The 13,993-nt window shown below is 40.0% G+C and overlaps 1 protein-coding gene across 1 annotated transcript in view; it reads left to right on the top strand.

Moving 5' to 3' along the window:
• The window catches only part of FREM2 (FRAS1 related extracellular matrix 2), a 142,627-nt gene extending 129,903 nt beyond the window's left edge, over positions 1-12,724 (top strand). Inside the window, exons 18-24 of the mRNA XM_075139998.1 lie at positions 1,405-1,509; positions 2,671-2,798; positions 2,894-3,028; positions 7,772-7,898; positions 9,299-9,486; positions 10,385-10,531; positions 12,212-12,724. Of these exons, the coding sequence (XP_074996099.1) occupies positions 1,405-1,509; positions 2,671-2,798; positions 2,894-3,028; positions 7,772-7,898; positions 9,299-9,486; positions 10,385-10,531; positions 12,212-12,724 (1,343 nt within the window). The remainder of the gene's footprint in view (positions 1-1,404; positions 1,510-2,670; positions 2,799-2,893; positions 3,029-7,771; positions 7,899-9,298; positions 9,487-10,384; positions 10,532-12,211) is intronic.
• The last annotated feature ends 1,269 nt before the right edge of the window (positions 12,725-13,993 follow it).

The raw sequence follows: 13,993 nt of genomic DNA, 5'->3' as shown, positions 1-13,993 counted from the left end.
GTGGCGCATCTATGCCACCATTTTCCCTGTCTTTGATGCTTTACTTTTTTATTTCTCTGTTTAAGAAACTGATGGCCAGGTCTTTGGAGGTGCTGAACATTGGCAGCTCCCTGCGAAAACAGCCAGCACAAAACACATGATAAAGACAGTGAGGTAGTGGAGGGTAGAGCCTCAACATATCCCAGTCTGATTTGGGCAGTATTTTCTCACTCCACAGCCTTGCACAATAAGCAGCTGTTTTTCTGGGCAGGGAGGGGATAACTAGTTTCCAGTTTATTTCCATACCTCTGGATACATGTAGTTGTTCTACATAAATTCTACGTAAAACTGTAAAGCAGTCAAGGTCTTCTAAAGCCATAATTCATACATATGTATATATATTTCTAATGTACCAATAAATATGATCGGTACAGGTGATTTTGTACGGGTGATATACATTCACATTGGTGAGTGTGTTAGGTTTCTGACACATGCATGAAGGAACTTTCCTGTTTCCTTCTTGCTCCTGGCAAGCAGAATGGTGGCACATCACTGGCTCTCTGTAAGGGAGCACTGGAGGAAATGCCTGAACTCTGAAGCTTTGCAGAAATCTGGAGAAAAAGGGACTTGGCTGCAAGCTACAGTAATAAAGCACTTCTGATGTATAAACAACACCTTGTAACCTGAAATTAGGAAACATCAGGCCTGTGTTTTGGGCCAGATTCATGCCAGAAGTCACCAGCAATGCAAAGTCTGTCAGAATGAGTTTCACAGATTCAAGCACCCTCAAGCAGATTGCCATGGAAGCCACAACTAACTGCTACAACTAAATGCTCGTGGGTGCTGCCTTGGGACAAAAGATAGGGAGGCACTGATAAAGAATAACTCTGAAGCAGCTTGAATACCTGGTGAAAACAAAAGTATTCTTCCTTCTGTAGAACCCCCTGGCAGCTGACCATGCTGTTGCCTGAACACAGGCACAGACTGTGCTGTGGACTTTCCTCAGCCTACTAGAGTGGCTGTGTGGGTCCATGAGTGGTTGAGTCACCATCCCTGGAAGTATTGAAAAGACGTGTAGATGAGGCGCTTAGGGACATGGTTTAGTGGGCATGGTGGTGTTGGGTTGACGGTTGGACTTGATGATCTTAGAGGTCTTTTCCAACCTTAATGATTCTATGATTCTATGATAACATGTAAAACCTAATAACATGTAAAAGCTGAAGCATTGTGAAAACTCTAGGCCCCACTGTGTAAATTCTTGTTTGAGAAGAATCTTGAGTCAACCCAAAAGGTACCAGCAGGCCCCCTCGAAAACAACTGACATGACAAGGGGAAATGAAAGAGTGGGGCTGGTGTTTCATAGGAGTGTGATTTATTTGTCATCTGCAAGTGGAATAAACCTTGTGAATTGGCTTCTGCTGCCAGGTTCCCTGTACCCAACCAGCATGCGTATTAGTGAAGAGGGGCGCTTGGTTGTCAACTTCAAGACTGAAGCCCGGTTTCATGGTCTGTTTGTGATGTCCCATCCTGGTAAGTTTAATCTACACTTTAGCAGTACTATAAAAACAAGGATACCCCTCCCAAATTTTATATTATTCATTTTTCTTATTTCTGCTACTGATATCTGAATTTTTTATGAACTGTGCTCTTCAGATAAGGATTTTTCCTCTACTTGGGATTTCTTACTTATCATTGATGACTGTGTTCAGATTGTCAAACTTAACGAAATATGCATGAATCTGATGGAAAGCAGATAGTTCCACTTGATAAAGAGCCTGATCTGTGAAGATCTAGGCCATTCTGTCCACTAGGGATCTATAAATACATGTTTTTAATCCAAAAGCTATGATTAGCTATTTATTTATGTTGCCCTAGGAACTTAGATAGCATTAAAATTTCTTTTCTAACTTGAAGCCTTTCTAGGTTATTTAGACTTTTTTCAGAGAGTAAGAAAAGGTCTTGTATGAGCATTGTATCACTCTGTTAATAAAACATTTTCACTGCCATTCAATTAGTCATTGCTGAGTCCCTGATCCTGCAATTTAATCTGTTTAAACCCCACTGCCTTTATTCAGAATAATCACAGGTGTAAGACTCTGTCTACAGACATAAATCTGAGCATGAATGTCGGCCATGGAAAAGATTATCTAACTAAATTAAATCTGCTGAACAATAATGAGAAGGGAAAAAATAATTTCAAGAAATCTCTTTTAGTTTAACTCAGTTTTATTAACCTATAAAACTCCTTTGTAGTGCTTCTACTTTTTTTCAGCTATGCTCTAGCGTGTTACGTTTTGCTATCAAGCAGAGCCGAAAGAGTTACATTGCTAAAAGAAATTATTTGTGTTCCCTGGGCTGACATTCCAAGTTTGAAACAGGAGGGATTATAGGTCTTTGCCATTCCACTCTCACTGTTTTGCCTGTCTGTTAAATTTAATCTTCATACAGTTCTGGTTGTGTAGCCCAAAAGCAACTGTTTAATAGACACTTGAACAAGAATCAAGGGGGCCCAGCTGCGTTGACTGTAATTGATTTTGTTTGATTTTCAGTTAATAAAACCCAGTGCCCTGTAAAGGTATTAACATCAACTATGGCATTACAGTTTATGAATTATTAGGAATGTTTTTCAGGCTCTGAGAGTTTGCAGTGAAGCACTAAAGGTGACAAATCTGTCTCTTGTCATGTTTGTAGCTTCATCTCTAACTTCCATGGTTATGTCAGCTGATCACCCGGGCCTGACATTTAGCCTCAGCCTCATCCGAAGCGAGCCAACATACAACCAGCCAGTACAGCAGTGGAGCTTTGTTTCAGATTTTGCGGTAAAACCTCAGCCTTCACTGTGTCTTCTGTTGCCCCAGCCTGCTAGTTAGGTAGGATGTTGGTGGAACAGCTCTCTCTCTCGCTCTGTCTTCAGGTTCGAGACTACTCTGGAACGTACACTGTGAAGCTGATAGCTTGTACCACTGCTCCACATCAGGAGTACAGCCTACCAGTGATCTGCAATCCTAGAGAGCCGATCACATTTGATCTGGATATCCGATTCCAGCAGGTACCACTCCAATGATATCTTCATCATGTTTCCTTTCTACTTTGATTCCCAAATTGCCTTTGTTGGTCTTGTAATGATAGTGCTAGAAACTGAATTTACTTGCTTATAAACAAACCAATTCCTAAATTGGTGGGACAGCACATACTCCTCTCCTGCTATTTAACCAGTTTTACCCAACTGGGAAGGGCTAATGTAGGAGCACAAATGTTTTCTTGTCCTCAATGCATGGCCAATCTTTGATAGCCAGTGGGAAGTTCATTGACATTGGTTTGGGGGATAGTTACTGTGATATGAACTAACCTTTGCGAATTCTTTACTTGTCTTTGGCTTTGGTATGAAATAGTTTTATCAGATAATTAGGAAAATATAAAACTATTATCAGAAGGTTTTCATCGGACAAAAACATCAGAGCTACGTCTCTGGTATTAAAAGTGGGAGCTCCAGAGGAAGATTCATTCAGTCCTAAGGTAAGACTTCCTTCACTGACTATGGAGAAAGTGTAGATAGCCAACACTGGTAAAATGCTTAGCTTTAAGACTCTCAAAAGTGAGTGAGACAAATCCCATCCATAGCAGTGTGGATCATATGGTAACATGGGAACAGGCAAACAGCGTACCTTTCACAAAGCCCAGCTGTAAAGCTCTGTAGCTGGAAACAAAACATGGAGAAATGGACTCTGCTGTAGAAAGCATTGACTGAAAAAAATCTGGGGGTCTTGTTGGATAGTTAACAGAACATAAACTGCCAGTTTACAGTGTTATCAAAAGGGCTAGCGTGACCTTGGGATGTGTAAGGAGGAAGTTATATCATTTCTGTTATTGGAGCCAATGCAACTAATATTGGAACAGTGTGGCTGTGGTTTCGTGCTCATTAATAGTATAGATGTATGCTATTAAATCATCTTACAGTATAAATCCGATCCGGATCAGTCAGGGATACACAATCACTTTTCTGTTGAATTAGCCAGAGTACACAAGGGAATGTATGCAGTCTTTATGCTTTCATTTGGCATTATGCCAGCTGTGGGAGAACAGATGATTCCTGATATGGCATTAAGTCCTGGCAAAGCAGAGAGATGATACATGATCTGACATGAAACCTGCCTTCTCAGAGTTAACCAGCAAAACATTCTGAAAAAGTTTGAATGGAGGGGGTGAGGGGAATTTATACTAGTTCAGCACTTCAGCTTTTGTCTGGCATTTCTAATCTGCTTCTAGGAACTTTAAAGCAATTCACAGCAATGCTAAACCACAGCTTGTGTCTGGTACTAGTATAAACAAGGTGATGTTGATAGTTCAAAGAAAATTCAAAAGAGCTGCAAAAAGCATTGCAAAATGGGCAAAGTAGCCTATGGAGAGACCTAACTCTTACCTGGAAGAAGCCTATGACTACGAACTAAGAACGATGACTAAGACTAAGAACTGCCTTGGAATAAATAAATGGATACTACAGGGGTCATTATATTACATAAAGCTTTAATAATACAGTATATGGAAGTTTCAGGTGCATCAATTCAAAATAGGGATAAGGTGCAAAATTGCAACAGTGTCATAAGGACTGTGGCCAGTTATTCCCCATCACCAGCAATTTTCAAACCAAGACCAGCTCTTTTTCTTGAGATACTCATAGTGAAAGGAATTCAGGAAATTCTGTGACCCATGATATTGTTCCCTTTGATCATAGATTGAAAGACTGTGTGGACTTAAAGCAGGTCCCAAAAAGGCAGCAATTAGCAGCAGTACAGTAGCACAAATTCAGTAGGCAGTGTCTAGCACTTTACCTCTAAGATTTTCTAGTCATTCTGCAAAACTGAATAAGCGTTGGTATCCATTGTTTTAGAAAAAAGAAACAAAAGACTGAGAAGTGAGCATGAAAGGTCGGACTGTGATGCTGGTCCTTAGACTAGGAAACACCTGATACCTTGCACAGACCCACTGCATCCTGGGGTCCCCAGTGCAAGAAAGATGTGGACCCATTAGAGTGGGTCCAGAGGAGGGCCACAAAATGGTCAGAGGGCTGGAACACCTCTCCTATGAAGAAAGGCTGAGAGAGATGGGGTTGTTCAGCCTGAAGAAGAGAATGAGCCAAGGAGACCTTGTTGCGGCCTCCCAATATATAAAGGGGGCTTATAAGAAAGACAGAGAGAGACTTTTTACCAAGGGTTGTAGTGACAGGACAAGGGGCAACTGAAAGAGGGTAGATTTAGATTGGACATAAGGAAGACATTTTTTACAATGAGGATGGTGAGACACTGGAACAGGTTGCCCAGAGAAGTTGTGGACGCCCCCTCCCTGGAAGTGTTCAAGGATATGGGTTGGATTGGGCTTTGAGCAACCTGATCTAATACCCATACCCATGGCAGGGGGGTTGGGCTAGATGATCTTTAAAGGTGCCCTCCAACCCAAACCATTCTATGATTCTATGAAGTCAGTGAGTGCAGTCACAACTGGACCAAAATGACTTTGACTGTAAAGTCTAATGATGAAATGATGGGGCAAGACAGCAGTTGTTTCTCCCAATTCTTAGCGTAGTGCTCCAGCTGGTGTACTGAATTATCTTCTTGGGCTTTTTAATACGAGGCTTCTCATTTTCTTTTGTTCTAATTTCCTTCACAATTGTTTTCATGAACGAGGGACCATTTTAAGAATGAACATCAAAACGACAATATATTTGGTGTCTCCCCTCTGGAGATTTTGGTTCAACATTTCCTTCTTTAACATGTATCTACCCATCTTTTTACTCTCTCTGTGGCCTGTGAAGAGGGAAGCAGGTAACCTGGAACACTAGTGAGGATTGTATTACCACTGTCTCACTCTGGGATTTCCTGAACATGAACAGCATTCAATCTCCAAGCTCTACTTTATCCCAGTCCTTTCAGCATCTCCTTTCTTTAAATGTGCATGACTATTTCCTGACAGAAGCACTTCCATAATCAGGGTACTTGCTGCCCTGGGATGGACCGATCTCAAGAGCTCTCTGCTTCTTGAGGTACCAAGTATCTCATGGGCTTTGATCCCATGGAGGTGGGGATGTCTACCACGAGTGATCTGCATTGTCCCCAAATCATCCATACGCAGAGTTGATGGGCTTGGCAAATAGGCAGAATAAATTGACAGTACTCTTCTCACCCAGCAGATCCTCACAGATTATCTTTTTAAGAATTCTTGTTTAAAATACCTCAAATGCACATGAAAATAATTGCATTTAAACTACTGTCATAAATAATAGCTGTGTGTCAGCCACTGGCAGCACTGAGACTTACACGTAAAACTGAAATAAAAATAGTAACTTAAAATAGGATGCCTAAGAGATGTATTCATAGCTGTATGCATAGTATTTACCCAGGCCATTGCTCTTACCATTGTTGTAAACTGTGTGGCTGAAGTCCAGTGCCTTCAGCTGAATACACACTTCTTGTTTCCTCTTCAGTGGACATTTACTCTGCCCAGGAAGAGCTTGATGAGGCCATGCTTGATTCTCTTTCAGAACCACAGCTGGAAACCAGTTGTGCCAGTCAGGTATTTGAAGCTGTGGGATCCCAGTCCAATAGCCTGAATCCAAGGCATTTAGAAGGAAGCATTCCAAGAGAACGGAAATTTTTTTTTTAATTACTATTTCTGTGAAAAGGCTATGGGGGTAAGGTTCCTTCTTCTGAAGAGTAGCAATGGGTTTATAAAAATATTTCAGCTATACATTCTTCTTGCCAAATCCTGTTGATTTGATAGTTTTGGGATTCTATTCTGAAAAAGGGATTTGAAGAATAAATGTGTCAGCTGTATAACTTGCAGTAGTTTCTCTTGATACTGTTATATCTCATTCCATCAGCCCCTTGTCCATGAGCCAGCAAGAATGTTTTCTCTTGTTTTCCTTCCTTCCTTTCCACACACATATACATATATATACATAAATATACACATATATGTTAGCATTTTTTTATTTTAGTGGCCTCTTGTTCCTTTTTTTTTTTTTTTTGAATGTGTGCATCTTCCACATTGTTTCCTCAGGTACGCTGCATCTTTTTGAACTTTGGGCTCTCTCCAACTCTTCTGTTCACTACATTCTTTCCCTTTTGTTATGCCATGTCCCTGTATAGTTTGCCTTCTAACTTATGTTATGTGGCCCAATGAGAACCTGCTGCTGATAGTATTGATTTATTTTATTCTTCTAATGTAATCAAGGAAGAACCATAGATAACTGTGTCAAATATATAAAGATAAATATTAACATAAAAAGGTGTGCAAGTGGTTTGGTGCATTTTCACATGCATGATCTGATATTCTGCAGCACATCAGAAGAACTAAACTTGCAAATAAATCCTCAGCAATATCTACTTTCAAATAATTGGCAGAGGATCAGAAGAAGAGGTGATACTTGAGTGTAAGAATGAAAACGGGATAGAGAAAACAGTCTGTGATGAGTCAGAGGGAGACAAGTTATTGAGGGAAATATTTTCCTCATGTTACCCCCACATATAAGTTGCCTTGGGCACCTCCTTGGCTGGGACTTGGAAAAATGTGATGGGAAGAAACTAACCTAGAATCCTATCAAATATCACGAAGTCAGATAATCCAAAGGTTGTATGCATGTAAAATGTCTAGTACAAAGAAATCTTTTTGGTTAAACTGTGTTATTGCATGTAGATGTGCGGAGCTGATAAATAATGTACGTTGGGAGAAGATCATGCTGTGTTTTAAGAGTCATTAAAGAATACTTGTTGAAGAGCCTTATGCTGATGTGTTTTAGGTCAGTGACCCAGTGGCTGCTGAGTTCAGCCTGAACACCCAGATGTTCCTCCTCTCCAAAAAGACACTGTGGCTATCTGATGGCTCAATGGGCTTTGGGCAAGAAAGTGATGTTGCTTTCTCAGAAGGTATAATTGTGCACAGATCATGTACATTTAATATGTTTTCCACACTATCAGGATCCTGTTTCAGTCAAAACAAGATAGGAGTAAGGGTTTGGGCTTGCTGCTTGTGTTCTTTTGCATTTGCCTTTCCTACCTGGCAGTTTACACCAGAGCTATTGGCCAAACTGCACTGAAACTGTTATGTCTGAGGGTTAGAGTACTGGTGCCATTTCTCATAAGCTGAGCCCTTTATAAACATTGGCTGATATTAAAAACATTCCTAGCTGATAAGTGAATATTACATAGTCCTTTTGTTGTGGGTGAGTGTACTGGGTCTGGCTGGGATGGAGTTAACTTTCTTAATAGCAGCCACTATGGTGCCGTGCTTTGCATCTGTGGCTAAAACAGTGTTGATAACATGCCAGTGTTTTGGCTAATACCGAACAGAGCTTACACAGCATCAAGGCTTTCTCCCTTCCCCCTGTCCTCCACTGGGTAGGCTGGGAGTAGGAAGATTGATTCAATTGATACTTCTGTCAGTGGACCTAAGCAGTCACTTCATTCCTTTGCTTTCCTCATGTGCTTCTTTTGCCTATTTGTTAGAGTGCCAGCACCTTGAATATACAACTGTCTTTTGTGATGTATTTGCACAATGTCTTGAACAGCAGGTACCTGGTCTCTCTCTCTCAAAGTCTACAGTTGCTCCAAATTGTTGTAAAAGCAACGCAACATTTCTCCTTCCCTCCTCTAGATTCTCAACCTTCCTAACCACTTTCTATCATATGTATCTGACCACTGCACACAGTATACTTTTCTTGCCTGCATAGCAATGGCCCAGGTTATTTGTACAGGCCTGGCAAGCATGCCTTATCTTAAACATTATCAGACAGCTGAAATGCAATTTCACAGTAGGGAGCCAAGTCTCAGAAAATGTCTCTGTGACTTTTCATAATGTTCATTTCACTTGTACAGTATGCCAGTCTGACCAAGTATAAGTAAATTCTTATGCAGCCTGAACAGGATTCTACTGACATAAAAAAGAACATCTCTTCAACAAAGTGCATTGTCAGGAGGCCAAAACCTACACCCTGGTCTAGTGCAGAGGAGTACATAATGTTTCTTTAAGTCACTTTTTGAATGAAGAGCCCAGTATAGCCCAGAATTAAAGCAGCCCCTGAACTGGTTCAGGTTATAGCAACAGCAAATGGCCTCCTACTGCTATTATGTAGGCCAGAGTGCATGGAAGAGTGTGCACTCTGGTCACAGCCGTCGACAATCCCCTACAGAGGAAGCTGGGTAGCAAGGTGTCTTTGGATATAGTCACATTACACTGCACTAAGCTTGACTAGGCTTATTAACTTAGCCTCAGCACTGTGCTAAATGTTCCAGTGCAATAGGATGTGAACTGTGTGCACTGTTTACAGGTGATATCATATATGGTCGGGTGATGGTGGATCCAGTGCAGAATTTGGGTGATTCCTTCTACTGTAGCATCGAGAAGGTTTTCCTATGCACAGGAGCTGATGGATATGTACCCAAATATAATCCATCTAATACTGAATACGGGTGCCTTGCTGATTCTCCATCCCTTCTGTACAGGTTTAAGATTGTGGTAAGTGTTCTAATTCTGGGACGATGCACATAAATTTTTTTAATCTTTTTTTCTAACTTCTTTTTTATCCAAAATCAATTGTTCTTTAAAATGTTCTCGACGGCACCAAATTTTTGATTCGAGTGCCAGGTTAACATGAACTGATGAAGGCAGTATCTTACCTTTCTCCCTCCCAGTTCTATTCTTAATCTTTCTGGGGACTCTCATCATTTAGAGTTTGACCTAAGTTTGAATGCCAGGATAGGCTTTTTCTCTGCATTGTTTATATCCATTGACTATAGAGGGAGTCTTAGGAGACATGCAAGTTAAGGATTGGAATTGGTTTCATCTTTTGCAATCCAAAATTTAGTGTATAATGTAAAGTTAGTCAATAGGGAAAGAGATACCTCAAAAGCTGGCTTAGAATATCTGAGATGATTTCCCTTCTGAAAATAATTATAGAGTAAGCCTAGATGACTACAGACCTGATGCCCAACTTTTAGAGAGTTAACTTTAAGTAAGATGATTATCTAGTTATCTAAACTAATTTATGTGAATGTCTGTTAATAGAAATGAAAGGTAACTTCTTTAAACTGGGAAATAGACTTCTTACTTTTATTTCAGACCACATTTATGTATCTTTTTTATTTTAGAAATGTAGCTATGGTTGTTCTCTAGTGTTTCCTCCTTATATTTCAACAAAAAAGTCTTCAGACAAGAGATTAAGTAGAAGTGCATACAAGTCAGAGGTGACCACAACTGCTTCTCATGTCTTTTTTCTTGATATTACACTGGATTGCATAAAATAGCATGTGTAAATTACACAATTTATACATTGCGTATAAATACTAGAACTGTTTTTCCTAGAAGAAATGAATCTGTGTTTTACAAACTTTTTTTTCCCTCCATGACCATCTAGGACAAAGCTCAGCCGGAGACTCAAGCCACAAGCTTTGGAAATGTCCTTTTTAATGCAAAACTTGCAGTAGATGATCCTGAAGCAATTCCGTTAGTTAAACAGCCAGGCTCTGATGGATTTAAAGTAGACTCAACTCCTCTATTTCAGGTATGATTTCCGTAGCTTATTAGCAAGAGTACTGAACCAAGAAAGAAACACTTGCACAAGAAGTGTTGTTAACAGTAAGTCATACTGAAGCCAATAGAAAGATTTATTCTGATTCCAGTGACAGTCAAACAGGATTATAAATGCTTAACAAATTCTAGATATAAAATTTGGAGTACTTACTAAAAGATTTCTATGGGGATACTATGCTTTACTCTTACTTAATTACACAGTCTAACCAGAAATCATACAAATTATTCTTATGCATTTTTGCTGAGAACTTGATAAGTTTCTTGCTACACAGCATTGTTTTATTGTTTCCCATCTCACTTGTTAACGATAAAAATTAAAAGAATCATAAGCATTTATAGTGAACTTCGTCAAAATCTAGTTGATACTCAGTGTTTTCTGTGCAATTCTTCCCTTGCAAACTTGCACATTGTGAAACATCTAAGCACTGGAAAGCCTAGAAATTGACAACTAAAGGATGCAGCTACTTCTTAACTAAATATAATCCTTCAGCTGTGTGCATTCATCTCTTTGATCTATATAACCCAGCCAGGAGTTGTCTCTTCATTATTTGTCTCTTTAGTATTTGCAAAACTACATGCAAAACTCAAGTGTATAAATTAGTAGAAAAAATATTGAGGAGACTTTAATCTTACTCCTGGCCACTTCAATACTAAAGGTCCCATTGTAAGCAATGGAATATTTAAGAGAACAGCCTACTCACCAGTATAAAAAGGGTTTCATAATCTGCCCCCATGAAAATGAAATCTCGTTTTTTATATGAAGAATCTATTTCCAATAACGCAGTGATTTTTTGTCCTCGTTCTGTCAAAAGAATGAGAATATGAAGAAACAACAGTATATCCTGAGGAAGACTTGGAAAAACAAGAGTAAAATAGAAAATGTGTTATTCCTCACAATAACAGAACTGCAAGAGGCTGCAACGACTGACATTATCAGCCAGTAGCTTTAAGACAGTGTTCAGACAATCCTACTGGACCTTGTGGAGGCCAAATTTATTACGTATCCAGAAAAGACAAGACAAATTCAAGGAAGATAGCGTCATCTCACGCAGACTGCAGTGAATCACGTAATCACAGAATGGATGAGGTTGTCAGGGACCTCTAGAGATTGTCTGTTCCAACCCCCTGCTCAGAGCAGGGTCACCTAGGGCAGATTGCCTAGGACCGTGTCCAGTTGGATTTTTAATATCTCCAAGGATGGAGACTCCACAGCCTCCCTGTTCCAATGTTCAACCATCCTCACAGTAAAAAATTGTTTTCTTATGTTAAGGTGGAAATAGAGTCACAGCCAAGGGCTAGTCAGCTGGCAGGTTGAGCCTGGAAGGTCCTTTTCTGCAGCCTGTCTATAGCTCAGGTTCTTCGTATGGCCATTGGTACTAACAGTACCAAAAAATGCCGAGGCTATGCTTCTTCATCTGATAGCCATAGACTCTGGCCATGGAGAGGAACAGAGACCACCCCCTCTTAAAATTTTGGCAGAAAACATGACTCCTCTGGTGCACATTGGCACACAGTGGGGGGTTATCTGTGCATGATTTTTAAAGTACTTGTCCAGGCACTCAGTTCAGAACAGTGATTGATTTCCTCTGTGTATAGTGCTGTCCAGATTGTGTATGTGTGTGTTTAAATACAAAAAATTGTGTCTTTCTAGGTGTCTTTGGGTAGGGAGTGGTATGTCCATACAATCTACACTGTACGTTCAAAAGAGAATGCTAACCGCGGAATCGGCAAAAGAAGCGTGGAGCACCAGTATCACTCACTCTTTAGAGGTGGGAGCACAGGAGCCTCCACAGGGAGACGTCAGAAGAGGGGAGTTGAGCAGGACCCAGAACTTGCGAAAGACATTGGAGTAGAAAACAACCGAGGAACAAACTTACAGCACATAGCACTAGATCGCACGAGCAAGAAACAGGTTCCTCAAAGGGAGGTTGCGGTCAATGGCATTCTCCCCAGGGAACTGAATAACCAAAGTGCAGGGGTCAGCATAGTCACAATCATTGGTGGAGCTACTGCCATTTTTCTTGCCATCTGCTTAATTGCAATCATCATTTTGCTGCTAAAATGGAAACAAAATTCTGACAAGAAGGAAGCCACAAAGGAGTCGGGCAGCAATGAACCAATGATGCTACCATATAATTACACCAGCGACAGCTCAGAGGTTTGATTCCAAGCCCACAGGATTCAAGCCAGATTCTCCGGAGTGCCTCAAAAAAAACTTGAACTGCACTTTGGTAGCCGCAGATCATGGTGACTCATGAGGAATAAAGAGTTCATATGCTTCTAGGTGTACTTGAAATTTTTTGTCCTGAACTCTTGCTGCCATTATCAACAATAGAAGAATCCATACCAAATCTCCCACTTTGCACGAAAGGTAATCCTGACATCCCTATGTCATGCACTAATCTTAAGCAGGAATTCAAGGAACTGCATTGTAAGGGAGAGATTTTTGTTTTGTTTTTGTATTTTCTGACATTTCAAAAAAGTAGAAGAAACTGTCCAAAGGTGCTATATATCCTGTCTGCAATAAGAGAGGAAATCTGTTTCTTCGGAAACACAGAATACTTGAGAGGAGGAATCCTTACACTCTTCAGTTAAATTTTGTACTGTTTCTCACAAAGAACTCGATGTCTACAATTAGTCTGACAGGTGATGAAATGCCTTAGGCATGAATCCTCCCTCCTATAAGCTTTTGACTTCACGTAAGCTATAACAGTGATTTTTTTTTTTTTTTTACTTATGTGTAACTGAACTTTTTCAAAAGACAGCTAGATTAGACACCATAACATTATAAACAGTTGCATGTCACAGGATGCAATACATACTCTTTTCTGAAAATTCTTATTCAGCTATTTAAGCTGAGAATTTTTTTCCTTATTTATGTTTATACAAAACCAAAGAATGCAACAAATCCAGAAAGAATTTTGTTTTTCACAGAAACCGGACACTTATGTCCTCTTAAGTTTATAATGGAACATGGAAGTGTTGTAAGGTAAATTGTATTTGTTAGTGCATATCCACTGCTGGGAAATGCAAGCATTAGTATTTCAGTACCTAGAGAAGATGATAGAGTTAGATTCAAAATGCAGAGGACAAGGTTCTGCCTGAACTGAGCCTAGGAATTATGATACTGAATCCAGCATGTGATTGTCAGTTGCCATATTAAATGGCAACAAAGCGAAGAAAAAATTAACATTTGGTTGAATTAAGTAGTATTTATTACTGCATAATCATAGCACGTCTTGACAAACGTGCTGGGTCATTGTGGGCATTTTTTAACAAAGGACTACTTTTGCAAGAGTAATTCTAATTTTCTCTCAGTGTTCTTGATTTAGGTAACATGACAGCATGATGTTCCACAGAAGTTTGGATCAGCAGTGTCCCATGTCATTTCTTACCCAGACAGAACCTGTTCTGTCCCAAAGAAATCCTGCCA

Source organism: Calonectris borealis, chromosome 1 (genome assembly GCF_964195595.1).
Source record: "Calonectris borealis chromosome 1, bCalBor7.hap1.2, whole genome shotgun sequence".
Classification (NCBI taxonomy): domain Eukaryota; kingdom Metazoa; phylum Chordata; class Aves; order Procellariiformes; family Procellariidae; genus Calonectris; species Calonectris borealis.
This window is presented reverse-complemented; position numbering and strand designations above follow the sequence as displayed.